The sequence below is a fragment of the Ammospiza caudacuta genome, chromosome 18 (genome assembly GCF_027887145.1).
Source record: "Ammospiza caudacuta isolate bAmmCau1 chromosome 18, bAmmCau1.pri, whole genome shotgun sequence".
NCBI classification, from domain to species: Eukaryota; Metazoa; Chordata; class Aves; order Passeriformes; family Passerellidae; genus Ammospiza; species Ammospiza caudacuta.
Genome location: NC_080610.1, coordinates 4,597,179 through 4,610,902, shown reverse-complemented (window position 1 = coordinate 4,610,902; position 13,724 = coordinate 4,597,179). Strand labels below are relative to the sequence as shown.

Here is a 13,724-nt window from a genome sequence, read left to right as displayed (position 1 = left end):
AAACAGAAAGCGCTGAATGTTGGGTTAATGCTTACTTCCAATATTTTCTATGGAATGTATTTAACTTGTGTGCTCATAATAAATGTGTGTTTCAGAACGTCAGCCACTGTGTTGCTGATACAAAGCACACAGCCTGCTGTGACAGATACAATATTTTAAATTAATCTCCTAACTTTCAACCAACACACAGGTACAAGTTCCACAGCTAAACGTAGCGCTTCCTCTGGAAACAAAGAGTCCAGCTCCTCCAGGGAGAGGATCCGGGAGCGTTCCCGGCTGAGCCAGAGCAAGAAGCTGCCCCTGGCAGGGCAGGGCCCCGGCGACGCGGGGCTGGCCAAGCGCTCCCGCAGCCGCGCCAACCCCGACTGCGACGTCCGCATGAGCAAGTCCAAGTCAGACAATCAGATCAGCGACAGAGCTGCGCTGGAAGCAAAGGTGAACGATCTCCTGACGTTAGCAAAAACTAAAGATGTGGAGATCTTGCATCTGAGAAATGAATTGAGGGACATGCGTGCTCAGCTGGGACTCAACGAAGATCATCTTGAGGGGGATGAGAAATCCGAAGAGAAAGAAGCCATTGTTGTCCATCAGCCAACTGATGTAGAGTCTACACTGCTCCAGTTGCAGGAACAAAACACTGCCATCAGAGAAGAGCTCAACCAGCTGAAGAATGAGAATCGAATGCTAAAAGACAGACTAAATGCTTTGGGCTTTTCTTTGGAACAAAGGCTGGACAACTCTGAAAAGCTCTTTGGCTATCAGTCTTTGAGTCCAGAGATTACAGCTGGCAACCACAGCGATGGTGGGGGCACTCTCACATCTTCAGTGGAAGGGTCTGCTCCTGGATCGATGGAAGACTTGTTAAGTCAGGATGAAAACACTCTCATGGATAACCAACACAGTAATTCCATGGATAATTTAGACAGTGAGTGCAGTGAAGTTTATCAGCCACTGACATCAAGCGATGATGCCTTAGATGCTCCATCATCCTCAGAATCTGAAGGAGTACCAAGCATAGAAAGGTCTAGGAAGGGAAGCAGTGGCAATGCAAGTGAGGTGTCCGTAGCCTGTCTGACAGAACGGATACATCAGATGGAAGAGAACCAACACAGTACAGCTGAGGAGCTCCAAGCCACGCTTCAAGAGCTTGCAGATCTGCAACAAATAACACAAGAGCTGAACAGCGAGAATGAAAGACTTGGAGAGGAGAAGGTAATCCTGATGGAGTCCTTGTGCCAGCAGAGCGACAAGCTGGAGCACTTCAGCCGTCAGATCGAGTATTTCCGCTCCCTCCTGGACGAGCACCACATCTCCTACGTGATTGATGAGGACATGAAGAGCGGGCGCTACATGGAGCTGGAGCAGCGCTACATGGAGCTGGCGGAGAACGCGCGCTTCGAGCGGGAGCAGCTGCTGGGCGTTCAGCAGCACCTGAGCAACACGCTGAAGATGGCAGAGCAAGACAACAAGGAGGCCCAAGAGATGATAGGGGCGTTAAAAGAGAGGAATCACCACATGGAACGGATCATTGAGTCAGAGCAGAAAAGCAAAACGGCTCTGGCATCCACCTTGGAGGAGTACAAAGCCACAGTAGCCAGTGACCAGATTGAGATGAACAGGCTGAAAGCTCAGCTGGAGCACGAAAAGCAGAGGGTGGCCGAGCTGTATTCCATACACAACTCTGGAGATAAATCAGATATACAAGACCTGCTGGAGAGTGTCAGGCTGGATAAGGAGAAAGCAGAGAGCTTGGCCAGTGGCCTGCAGGAGGAGCTGGCACACACCCGCAACGATGCCAATCGACTGCAAGATGCCATTGCTAAGGTAGTGCCTAAAATGCCATTGCATCCTAACATCCCATCACACAACGGCCTGTTGGCCTCTGTAGTTCTTTCAGAAGTAAAAGATTAATTATGAGCTTAATTGGATTGCAGTAGTGTTAGGACTGAGTACTTTCTCTTGACTTCTGTTATGAAAATGATGTCAGCATTTGAGAAAATTATATAGATACACTGAGCTACAGGGTGACTCTAGTGTTACTTTTTAAACTCCGCAACTTACTTCAGTGTCCAAATTTAAACAGTATTTAAGATACTCTACTAATTTAGTGCTTAAATTGCACACCTGCAAGACTTCATGTGCTGACTAGGTTTTGGATCAAAATATTTATTCCCAGTTCTGTTTTGACCCAAATATTTCTAATTTATGCAGTAGCTATGTCTAGTAAAAGTATTTACCATAATTTAATGTAAAAGCAAGAATCACACAATTATTAAATAACTTTACGTATGCATTTAAAGGTATATCTTCCTGAAGAGACAATTTATACCAAATTTAATGTATGAACTATCTATTAGCTGCAAAACAACATGTTAGTCATGCTCACAAGCCTGTTTGAATCAACCTTAATTTGAGGTGAAAAACATACTAAGATGATTTTAATAATTAAAGTTGGAGGGTGCTATTAAAATAAAAACCACTGAAGCAGATGACTTAAGGGCAGGGTATTTTGTCTGTTAAACTTGGTGCCTGCCAGCATTGCTCACCCTAAACCACAACCTATTTTCTCTTTTCTCTTGTTTTTCTGACACCCTATACATACATACATATATATATAAAGTTATATATATTTATATTTTAACCCTGTTGGGTTAATGTTCCTGTGCCACTGATCCCAGCCTGTTACTTATGTTACATTTTTGTGAGGCAGGATAAAAAAGCCTCTTCCCCTGCTCCCGAATGAGAGAAGTCAACCACTTCTTCCCTTCCCTGTTTTGGTTTTTTTTCCAATTAATTGTTTGCCAGACTCCTCTGAGAACTGCTTCAGCTCACTAAAACACCTCACACACAAATGTCACACTTGCTTAAGGACATCACTCATCACACAGGTCCAGCAAGCACTAAAACTGATGCACAAGAGACTAGGCTTTTTCTCTCTTGGCAAGAGAAAGGAAAAGTAAAGAGTTTTAACATTTCCCTTCCACCATGTCCATTTTCCATGGCAGGTGGATGTAAAATTGGATCAGCTGCTCATGAAACCTCAGCCTTGGTACAATGGTGGTCTTGCTTCACTTGCATGCAGGGCACTGCTCTGAGAGCAGCTGGGAATGCTCATTTATCCAGCCTGGGAATATAAAAAAGTTTAACTTTGGCCCAGAAAAGAGTTGCACTAGAACAATGTATAGGCAAAGGCCTAAATTTCTCCTGTATTTTTCTCTTTGCAGAAATAGATTGTAAGTGTGGTAGTTACAAAACAAAAAGTATGTTTAATATGCAACTGAGATTTATTCTTCTTTAGGTTGAAGATGAATACAGAGTGTTCCAAGAAGAAGCCAAGAAACAAATTGAGGATCTCAATGTGACTCTAGAAAAGGTTCGGACAGAGCTGGATGAAAAGGAGACTGAGAGGAGTGACATGAAAGAAACCATCTTTGAGCTGGAGGATGAAGTGGAGCAGCACCGTGCTGTGAAGCTTCATGACAATCTCATCATATCTGATTTGGAGAGTAAGTATTATGCATTTCTCTTGAGAGAAAGGATAATTTAAGGAAAGCTCAAGTAGAACACTGGAATATTGAAAATATTTTCACTTGTCTTTTGTACGTCTGAATTCAAGTCAGACTGGGTTTTGCAGAATCCTTACACACTAGGGGAAGAAAAAAATCAAGTTGGCTTAGCTTTTCCAGACCCACTTAGTATTTGGTGTGGGAATAAAACCTATGAATAGAGAACAAATGGGAAATCTACTAATACTGTTTTCAAGGTGTTCTTCAAAGTAGAAAACATGTGGTAGAAAACATGTTTACTGTGTACCTGTCTAGCTCTCTGTGCCTTATTCCCTCTCTGATCTTGGAGACCTGCTCAGACATTCCTACCACGGGCTGGAATTCTGCAATTAGTCACCATCTAATTAAGAACACGGGCAACTCTACCCTGGCAAGCTGCATTTGCACAGTGCTGCTTAGAGGATTTAAATATCTGTTAGTCTTCCATGTCATTCAAAGATGAAACAAGATAGCAAAAAAAACCAAAGCATGATTCCTTCTAACAACAAGGGAAATATTCATAGAAAGGGTTTTTAATTGCTCTGCTATCAAGAAAAGTTGGTGTCTTAAGCAAACTAAATTGTTTATTCAAGCTCAGTATCTTCAGACATGGCTGTGAGAGTTGTTTCCCTAAGCAATCCTTTTTTATCTTGAAAGGCAATCGCTCCTTCTCTTTACAAAATAGTTGTAAGTTTTTATTCTGAATTTTTTTCCCTTTCTGTGCAAAAAGATGGTCATTTTTGAGCAAAAACTCAAAAAGTTTGAACAGTTTTCTACTTGTTTTGTTTTGTCCATTGACTGAAATACACTCATGCAGGGAGCAGCACTGTAGTCAAGTAGATATTTGGGAATCTGCCTAGCAATACCTCATTACAAGGCAGCTCTGATTTTTAGATGCTTCTGCTTTGTGAGTACAAACCAGCTGTCAGATATTTAATTTCGACTGGTGAAAATTCAGGCAGGCAAACCTCTGCCAGGGGAAAAATTCTCAACAAAAATTGCAAAAATCTTTGTTATTCATTGGTCTTGGAAAATTCATGTGGACCAGCCAATGTCCTGACGTGATCCTTAGGATGAAGCAAGCTGTTGTTTTAGTTCTGTGCTGGAAGGAGAGTGGCATCTAGTGGCAGTAAGAGAGGATGGCACACGAGGAATTCTATAAACTTTAAAAAGTGCTTTTTTTCTGACTACTTGAAAACTCTGTTGATTTTGGGTGCATAGTTCAACCTCTTAGAGGAGTTTTTTCGTGAAAGTCTCTAAGTACTGACAGCAGAAAATTTCATGAAAAATCTGGGACTTAGCGGTAGTGCATGCAACATTTAAAAGATAGAATTCTAAATACAAAATGGAAAATTATAACTTAAAAATTTTGCTAAAGACAGACTTAACGCTTAGCAGAAAGGTGCCTCATAGATGAAGGAGTGAGTGTTCATTCCATTTAATGATTAATCAACACAAATAGTAATGTAGAAATGGGAAACACTCCAAGCACTTAGTGCATGCTTCACTGTGGGCTTTTCAAACACCAAGAAGAGCCACAAGGAACCTCCAATGGAACATTTTTCACATTAATCTGGGTATTGAACTGTCACATTGGAGCTGTTAATATGTCTGCCTGCAGAAAAAAGGATCTCTCTGATGTGTGCTGCAGGATGCAAGTTGCATTGATGAAAAGCACACAGGATGCTCCTGCCATGCATCCAGATGTGCTGAGAGCTGCAGTCACTGCAGCTGAGCTCTTACTGCTGGGATGAGGAGTTTTAAGCACAGTGCTTAAAGGGCCTGGAGGGGAAGCCTAGGGAGGAGCAGCTGAGGGCACCTGGTTTGTTCAGCCTGGAGGAGACTGCAGGGACACCTCACTGTGGTCTTCAGTCCCTGCTCTGTGACTGGTGACAGGACTTGAGGAAAGGGCTGCAGCTAAATCGGGGGAGGTTTGGGTAGGATAGCAGAAAGTTCTTCACCCTGAGGGTGGTTGGGCACTGGAACAGGATCCCCAGGATGACCCCAGGGCTGGCAGAGCTCAAGGAGGGTTTGGACAATGCTCTCAGGCACAGGGTGGGATTGTTGGGGTGACCTGTGCAGAGCCAGGATTGTGATTGACTCGATGATCCTGATAGAGGATATTCAAACTGAGGCTATTCTATGATTCTCTTGTATGTAAAAAATCTTAGAAATACTAAAATATTCAGTGTTTAATATCCTCCATGCTGTGCTGAGCTGAAACATCAGTGGGGAAGGCAGGAAGGACAGTGGGGAAGGCTGACACTGCACTAGATGGCGTGTTCCCTCTGGGTTTCACTCCTGACTCCCAAAAACTTGCAGCAGTCAGGTAGCCCAGCTGTCACATGAGTCATCTGCAGTAACTAAGTGGGAAACAGAAACCTGTTATTTTCCCAAGCAGTTAATAAGAGTTTTTGGGGAATTTTTTTACAGAAGAGTTTGACTCCTGATGTGCAGAAAATGTATATTTGTAGGTTAGCTTACCACTTCTCAAAGGTTTCTTCTGAAGCACAAAAATAATCATTGCTTGTTCTCTTAGCACAGGTGCACATAGGTTCTCCTAGTCTGTAACTAAAAGTCAGTAAATTTTTAGGACAAGTGTAGGTGAGCTAGAAGGTGGATATTTTTAATGTTCAATGAATAGTTCTTTTATGGAGCTGACAGTGTTAGTTTTAATTCTGCTATATTTCATTTGAAAAGGATCTTGACAGCAGTTATGAAATGAAATGTTTGCTTTACCATATTTAGGCCTTTTCTAACAAAGTGCTGGAAAAGTCAATAGGATGTTCATTTTTTGTGCCTTTTTTAACATTTTTAGTTTTGTGACTAATGGCAGACCCTTAAAAAGTCACCTTTCTTGCTGTACAGATGTATTGTCTGACATGTTGAGCTCAAAAGCAAGATTGGTCTACAAACTGCCTGAGCTTTGGTATTTGTGCCCAGTGCCTGTTCCTCACAGAAGGAAACTGTAGTTCTTACACTACTCTGTGTATTTGTGGTTGTGTTGGGATAGCCATTTCTGTGCTAAAGAACCAAAATGCTGTCCCAGTGTAAGGCATGCCTGTGAAGCCAGTACAAAAACTGTGAGAGTGTCCATTGTGGAACTGCCTGTGTCAGAATTACTTAATTTAGTGTCCCTTCCCAGGAGTTGTCATGTCATTTTTCCTGAAACTACTGCACATGAATATTGTTAATATTTTTCCCCAGAAACGATTGAAATTATACAATTGAATGTTAGTACTCATTTTTATTTCATCGTGATAAATTCTAACTGCCAGTTATATTATAATTAGTAAAAATTGGAGATACAGAACATTGTGATACCTTTTCTCTGGTAGCCTTACAAAACTCTTCTTCCCACCCCCAGCTGTTAAGGTTTTCTTTACCATTTGTATCTGCATGTCCCATAATCTTTTTTTTTTCTGCCTCTTAGGCAGAGGCAAGGCCTTGTCAAACTGTGGCTTAAATCAATATAATTTTCTGAAATGTAGATGTAATTGGATCCTCCAGTCAAACACAAGCTTGCTGATTTGCCATTTTTAATTATCCTGTTCATTCATCAGAAGAGTCTCCTTGTTCTTCATTTACCCTAACATGTAGTTACTTTTTCTTTTATCTCAATCTTCTTTGTTGTCTGTGATCATTGAAGAATGAGACTGGATAAAGGTGGAAGTACCTGTCCTACCATACTGAAAATACAGGCAGTGGAGGTGGAAAGGGTTTGTGTGTGTTAGAGAAGAATGTGGAGTTTGCAGGGATGCAGAAAGGAAAGGTGCCATATGGCAGCCTCTACCTGTTTTGACTACTTGAATTTTCAGGCTATTGTTGGTGGAAGAGGTGAAATCGCTTTCATTAGTCAGAATTTCTCACTGCATTTCAAATTCAGTTGCAGTTTGGTGGGGGGTATTTTTAGTCTCCTTGGTTGACTGGGGAGGAGGGAGAGCACTGTTTCCAACAACTGCTCTAAACTGCTCTGTATTATTTATGTACCTGCAGAATATCCAGACCATTGTGTTTTACTTCAAAGCATAAATACACTAAAATTTAATGGTGCGTTTCATAACTCACAGGAGCTCAGAACAATGGCACTACACAAGCTTTAACTGGGTGCATTTGTGGTTTCTGGTTTGTGGTTATTTTTAGATAGCTTGCTTTTAGTAGTACTGCAAATTTTGTTTTTAAAAACATATTTTTCTTTGAAGTGTTTTAAAAATTAAAATGAACGTCAACTTGATTTGTTCCAAAATGTATTTAAAGGAAAAGGTGGGGGGAGCAAGTTTTATAATTTGGCCTAAAGCTGGCCTCCTAGTTCTGAATTTAGCTCAAACAAGTTGTGTATCAAGAGACAAGCTAAAAATTGGAGGGCTTTGCTTAAGTATCATGGTAGCATGAGATTTGAGTGGCCCACCCTGTGTAGGCTTATCTTCAAAGCTTAAAGATCAGCTGGGTGCAGCTTAAAATGGGCAGTTTTACAAGGAGGCGATAAATACAGAAGTATCTGTCTATTTTTTATGTTCCAACTTTTCCAAGTTTGAAAGGTTATTGTGGTTTCATTTTTACAATTCTTGTAAAGAAATTAACTGTGACTTTAAAAGTCCCTGTACCTGGGGCTGTTGAGGAAGGTTTTGTGTATTGAACAGCCTAAATGTATTAGGCACCTTCAGTCATGTTGTGGAAACAGCATTGCTAATATACAGGAAAAATACTTGTTGGGATAATGAACCTGAACAAAAAAATGTATTTAGTCAGTTTCTCCATCATTTTAACAGTTTTTACAGTCACACAATGCTACAGAAATAAAACATCCTAGAATGCAAGGATCAGTGAAGTGACACACTGATTAGAAATTTATGCTGCTTCATTAGTTGTTTGGTTTTAAGAATGGAGTAATCAATCACATGGTGCTTGTGTATTGAATAAAGTCACAAATGAAGAATAATTGCAGTAGCCAGTCTGTCAGACGCCACACTCTGCTGCTGGGCACCCTGCTGGGTGGCTGCTGACAGATTTAGGGACCCTCTCTCTCATAACACAACCTCACAGACTGTTTGGCTTTTTTGCTGTAAATATAGTTTGCTTTGACCTCAAATAGTAGCTTGATAGACAAGAATGTCAGATTCTTGGGGACACGGGCTCAGTTTTATCCCGGTGGAAGGCAGGGCTGTGAGTGTTGTGTCAGCTGCTTGGTGGCAGGAATTAAACTGTGAATCAAAAGGCTTCCTGTGGCTGCAGCTGATGTTTGAGGAGGGGAAACCCCCAGACATGCATGTTTTTAGGATCCTTTCATGTTAAATTGCCTACCTTGTTTACTTGCTCTTTGCTATTGCTTTGTCATTTTAGTATTGTGATTTGGGATTTGTATAAGAAGTGAGTTTGCTTATGCTGCTGCCCTTACCAGTCACAGAGGAGTGTGTACCTATTAACACCCTCTGGCAAATTATTCCCTCTCATACTATGTTTCTTCAGATGTCTTTGGTTATAAACATGTCTGAGTAAGTCTTCAAAAACATTTGCAGGTCTTTTCAGTTATTCATTTTCAAGTAAATAAATCCCTGACTAAGGTCTTACAGGGAATTTAACTTTTTTTCCAGATACAGTTAAAAAACTTCAGGATCAAAAGCATGACATGGAAAGAGAGATCAAGAATCTTCACAGGAGACTCCGGGTAGGTAAAAACCAAAAAAGTCAATAAATTGTCAGCTTAGAATATCTTCAGACCAGCTTATGAAATTGTGAAAAGATAATATCATTAGATACAATGCCAATAGAATAATTATTTCTGAAAGACAGGCATCACGGGAATATATTTACTAACCTACAAACACTAAATAATGTTAAAAATTTCTCAGTGTCACAAAGATATGATGTTGGGCTTAGGAGAAAATGCTCCTATGTATTTTGATGTGGAGTGTAATATTAAATATTTTTCTCCTCCACTTTGAACATTTTGTCTCCAGAAAAGAAATTCCTGACTTCCAAAGTCTAGTTATTTCCAGCAAAACCTCTTCAATCTATCTTATGAGTTAGGTTGTGCCTGACACCGAACAAGTGCCTGTGTCGTTCCTGTAAATAATTTCCTTTAACAGCATAGGAAGACTATGAATAATAAGGATAACTTTTATTTTTAACTTCCACATTGGTGTTTGCAGGAGGAGTCGGCAGAATGGCGCCAGTTCCAGGCAGACCTGCAGACTGCAGTGGTCATTGCCAACGACATCAAGTCCGAGGCGCAGGAGGAGATCGGGGACCTGAAGCGCCGATTGCACGAGGCGCAGGAGAAGAACGAGAAACTCACCAAGGAGCTGGAGGAGATCAAGTCTCGCAAGTATGCAAATTACAACAGGGATAGGTGCTCTCTTCTGCAGGGAAAGGGCAGTTTGGAATCCAGTTTCTTATTTATTGAGGCTCCAGAAGTTTGTAAATCTTCTCACTGAGGATCTGTATTTCCGCTGCTTTATGCTGCTTTCGGTTATCATTGTATCACAGGGGTTCCACACTGTTGTCTCCTTATCACAAAAGTTTTACACCTTCTTGGTGTTTCTCGTGGGCAGCTCCTCAGAGCACTGACACTTTCTTCTTCACAAAGCAGCCAACTGACTCCAGTTCCCTTCTCACCCAGCCACCTCACTCTGTTATAGCACTCTTCTTCTCATTGCTTACAGACCTATTAAAGTCTTTTCCTAATCTTTGATAATTGACCCAGCTGCAACTCCTTACTTTCTACACTATCTTTATTATCTTCTATCCCCCTACAGCTTTCAGCATTTTACAACAGCAATATTTGTTTCTTTATACTGTATACTTAAGCCACCCAGGGTTTTACAAAACCAAGTTGGAGTGGAGGATTTTTCCAGTTTAACAGTTTAAAATTATTTGGCTTCCTGCAGTGTGAAAAACAAGCAGTGTTAGCTTTCCTGTACCATCATTAATATTTCTTTATTAGCAGTCAAGGCTTTTGGTGTGGTTAAAAACACAGCTGGGTTTTACCTGAGAAGAAACCTTCATCTAGTTCTGCATGTTACTTATTCTGTTTTCTTTCCACTGATAATTAGAGGTGCTTTCTATATAAAAACAAAAATAGTCCAAATTGTGGCTTGAATTAAGTGCTCCAGGTATTTAGAAGCTGAGTTATATGTCTTTCAGAAGTAATAAAGTCCTCAAATAGGAACATCTTGGACAGCACCATTTGAATCCTGACTACGTTGTCTCTAGGGGTCAGATCTGTATATGGTTTACAGTAATGATGCTTGTGATGTGGATATATAAAACAATTTTTTTCTGCATGGATGGGAATTTGGTGAGATTCACATTACATTTAGCCCAGCATCTAGGAGGATAGGAGATCCTTTCACAGGCTGTGAAACTTGGAGAAAAGCTAATGCTACCTAAAAATGTACACCAGGAACATATTCTTACCTCATTAGTATTAAATTGTATTCCATTTATTCAGGTGGAAAAAAATTCTCCCCTCTGAGATGATTATTTTCATTTAGAATGATGAAATCCCTAAGTCTCATTTTTTTCCATCCATGTGTGTGAGTAGGAGTAGGAATTAAGCTTTATATCAAATATTGATTTGATAGACTTTTTTTTACCAGATGCTGTGCTCTGTTGCTGACAAGTAGTAAGAAATTACAGTGAAAATTTGAGTTGATAACCCATTTCTGAATTACAGTGGAAAGAAAGGCTAATGTAATGACCCATTTGGACCATAGATTTTCATTCAGCTTCAATTTGTGTCGATTTTTTTTAAGCCTTTGCATGTTAAAATGTGTTTTGAATGCCCTAAACGAGCAGCACGTTGACTCCAGGCAGGAGGAAGAGCGTGGCCGAGTGTACAATTACATGAACGCTGTAGAGAGGGATCTGGCAGCTCTGAGACAAGGCATGGGCCTGAGCCGCCGATCCTCCACCTCCTCGGAGCCCACCCCCACTGTGAAAACGCTCATCAAGTCCTTCGACAGTGCCTCCTCCCAAGGTGGGTCCCGCAGTGCCCCAGGCTGCCTCTGCTCCTCTCCTGGCTCACAGGCAACCTGCTTCACCCTGTCCTGGCTGAACCAAACCCACCCAAACTGGACTGCAGCACAGACAGTTCACTGCACTTCAGTGCAAGCATCCTTTTTTGTCTTGGCTTTATTTTTCTCTTTGCTGTCGCATTGCCAGTGACTCATATGCTGGATGCTTTGATTCAGTGCTCCTGTATATTAGAAATACATAAACACATATGACACACATAATTATAGCTGGGAGCACAGCTGATTTCAGCCTGATTATTAAAATGTGAACTTAATGTTCCAAATTAAGCATTTTAAAAGCCATGTAATAGCTAGAGCTGAGTTTATTTCTTTTAATAACTTATGTCTTATACTCAGAGCTCTGATGACAGTTAAAAGTAAGATCCAGCCAATATCACCTATTGAAAGATATAGGAGATATTTTCTAAAATGAAAGGAGTCTCACTCTTGAGGCAATGGACTTTACTATTATTCTGTTTGTGGCAGCAAGTGGTGCTCTTCTCCATAGGTGATCAGAATAAGGAGTCCAAGTAATTATTCTGAAATGAGAAACACTTGGGTTTCACCTTTAGCTGCATATGAAACCTTGTGATGATTAAAGTATTTCCCTTGCCGGGTCTTTGGGATTTGACTTTCATGTCCAACAAAGTCACCATAAGTTTAATGTAAAAATGCTTGGTCTGAAGCAGACTAAGTTAGCAGAGCCAGTCCAGTACTGTGCAAAGCAAAGCTGCTTTCCACTGCCTAGAACCAGGAAGTTTCAGATACAAAACCATCTCTGTTATTTAATCATTCTCTAAAGGCTTCCGTTTCCATGCTTGCTTGATTTCTTCACAGGTATTTACAGTTTTTTACTTTTCTACTGTTAATTTAGAGAGTTTTTTTTAATGTATTACTGGAGGAAGGTGCTTTCTTGCCCAAGTTAGTTTAGTTAAATGACAAATTCCCTGTCCCTTCTTTGGAATCTTTTATTTCAAGCTAATATCTGCCTTCTTCCTCAGCATTCCTGTCTGATCATGTTGTTAAATCATCAGATCACTGATTCACCAATTTAGAATTTTTTTGTTTTCATACATTTCTAAAAATGTTACTTGTTTAATCCCAAAATTTAAAGTATATCATAATCTAGTGCTCGTGGACTTTGATTAGAAGCTAGAAAGGAGAAGCAGGTGATAGAGTTTATCTTTCTTGTATTACCAGCAGAGGCAGGAACTGCTGCTATCTCTTTAATTGTCTGAAGATCAGAGAGCTAGTAATGCCATGATTTATATCTGCCAAGGTAATAGTATCCTGCACCTTAGCCTTGTCCACCCCCAGCCAGCTCAGGCTTTTACCAAGGATGATAGAAAGACAGCAAATGAAGGTAATTGCAGGGGAGTAAATGTGTAGGCATACTTTCAAATGACTTTTCAGTCAATTGCTAATTGAAATTCTGAGAGTGTGATCTGGTAGAACTGGTAATGTGAAGTACAAGGTGAGGGTTGGCTTTAGCAGTCTCGTGTTGCACTGCAGAACAGTGTTGTGCTCACCATGGCTTCTTTTCCATGTTCCTCCTAGTTCCAAGCCCTGCTGCTGCCACAATTCCTCGCACTCCCCTGAGCCCAAGCCCCATGAAAACTCCCCCAGCTGCTGCTGTATCCCCCATGCAGGTGGGTGTTTCATGACTGCACTTAATCCTTCTCTGTGAAGAAGATTGTGTGAAACTACAGGTGGTGACATACAAATATTGGCTGACTTGCTGGGGAAATAAAGATAAAATGTTGCCTTAAGTAATTACCAAACTGTTCAGTCTAACAAGTGTTTCACTGAGAACCACGTTGGGAACTTGGAAGTTCTTGTTAAATATTTGCAACCATTGCTATTCCTGTGCTGTTAAAAAGCGTGAGAGGAAGACTTTATTTGCATTCCTTAGTTTTAGAGTTCAGTTTGTCAGTTCTTAGTCCTGTGCCTGGCAGGGAAACAGCAGTGATCCCTTTGGCAGTGGACTGAGGACTGTGCAGAATCTGTCAGCAATCATCAGTGTAAATGTATCTTTCAATGCAGGCCTTACAGGTAGGATGGAAATAATTGCAGATTTCTGCTCTTTGTTCATTTTGCACTGGCAGAGTTTGGCCAGTGGGTGATGGTGCTGTGTGTTTTGTGCTGTCCCCTCTGAAGCTTTGTG

At 40.8% G+C, this 13,724-nt stretch overlaps 1 protein-coding gene across 1 annotated transcript in view; it reads left to right on the top strand.

Annotated features, from left to right (window-relative positions):
- Positions 1 to 13,724, top strand: part of SPECC1L (sperm antigen with calponin homology and coiled-coil domains 1 like) — a 62,923-nt gene that overhangs the window by 20,261 nt on the left and 28,938 nt on the right. Inside the window, exons 4-9 of the mRNA XM_058816693.1 lie at positions 191 to 1,824; positions 3,299 to 3,506; positions 9,137 to 9,210; positions 9,695 to 9,870; positions 11,357 to 11,523; positions 13,118 to 13,209. Of these exons, the coding sequence (XP_058672676.1) occupies positions 191 to 1,824; positions 3,299 to 3,506; positions 9,137 to 9,210; positions 9,695 to 9,870; positions 11,357 to 11,523; positions 13,118 to 13,209 (2,351 nt within the window). The remainder of the gene's footprint in view (positions 1 to 190; positions 1,825 to 3,298; positions 3,507 to 9,136; positions 9,211 to 9,694; positions 9,871 to 11,356; positions 11,524 to 13,117; positions 13,210 to 13,724) is intronic.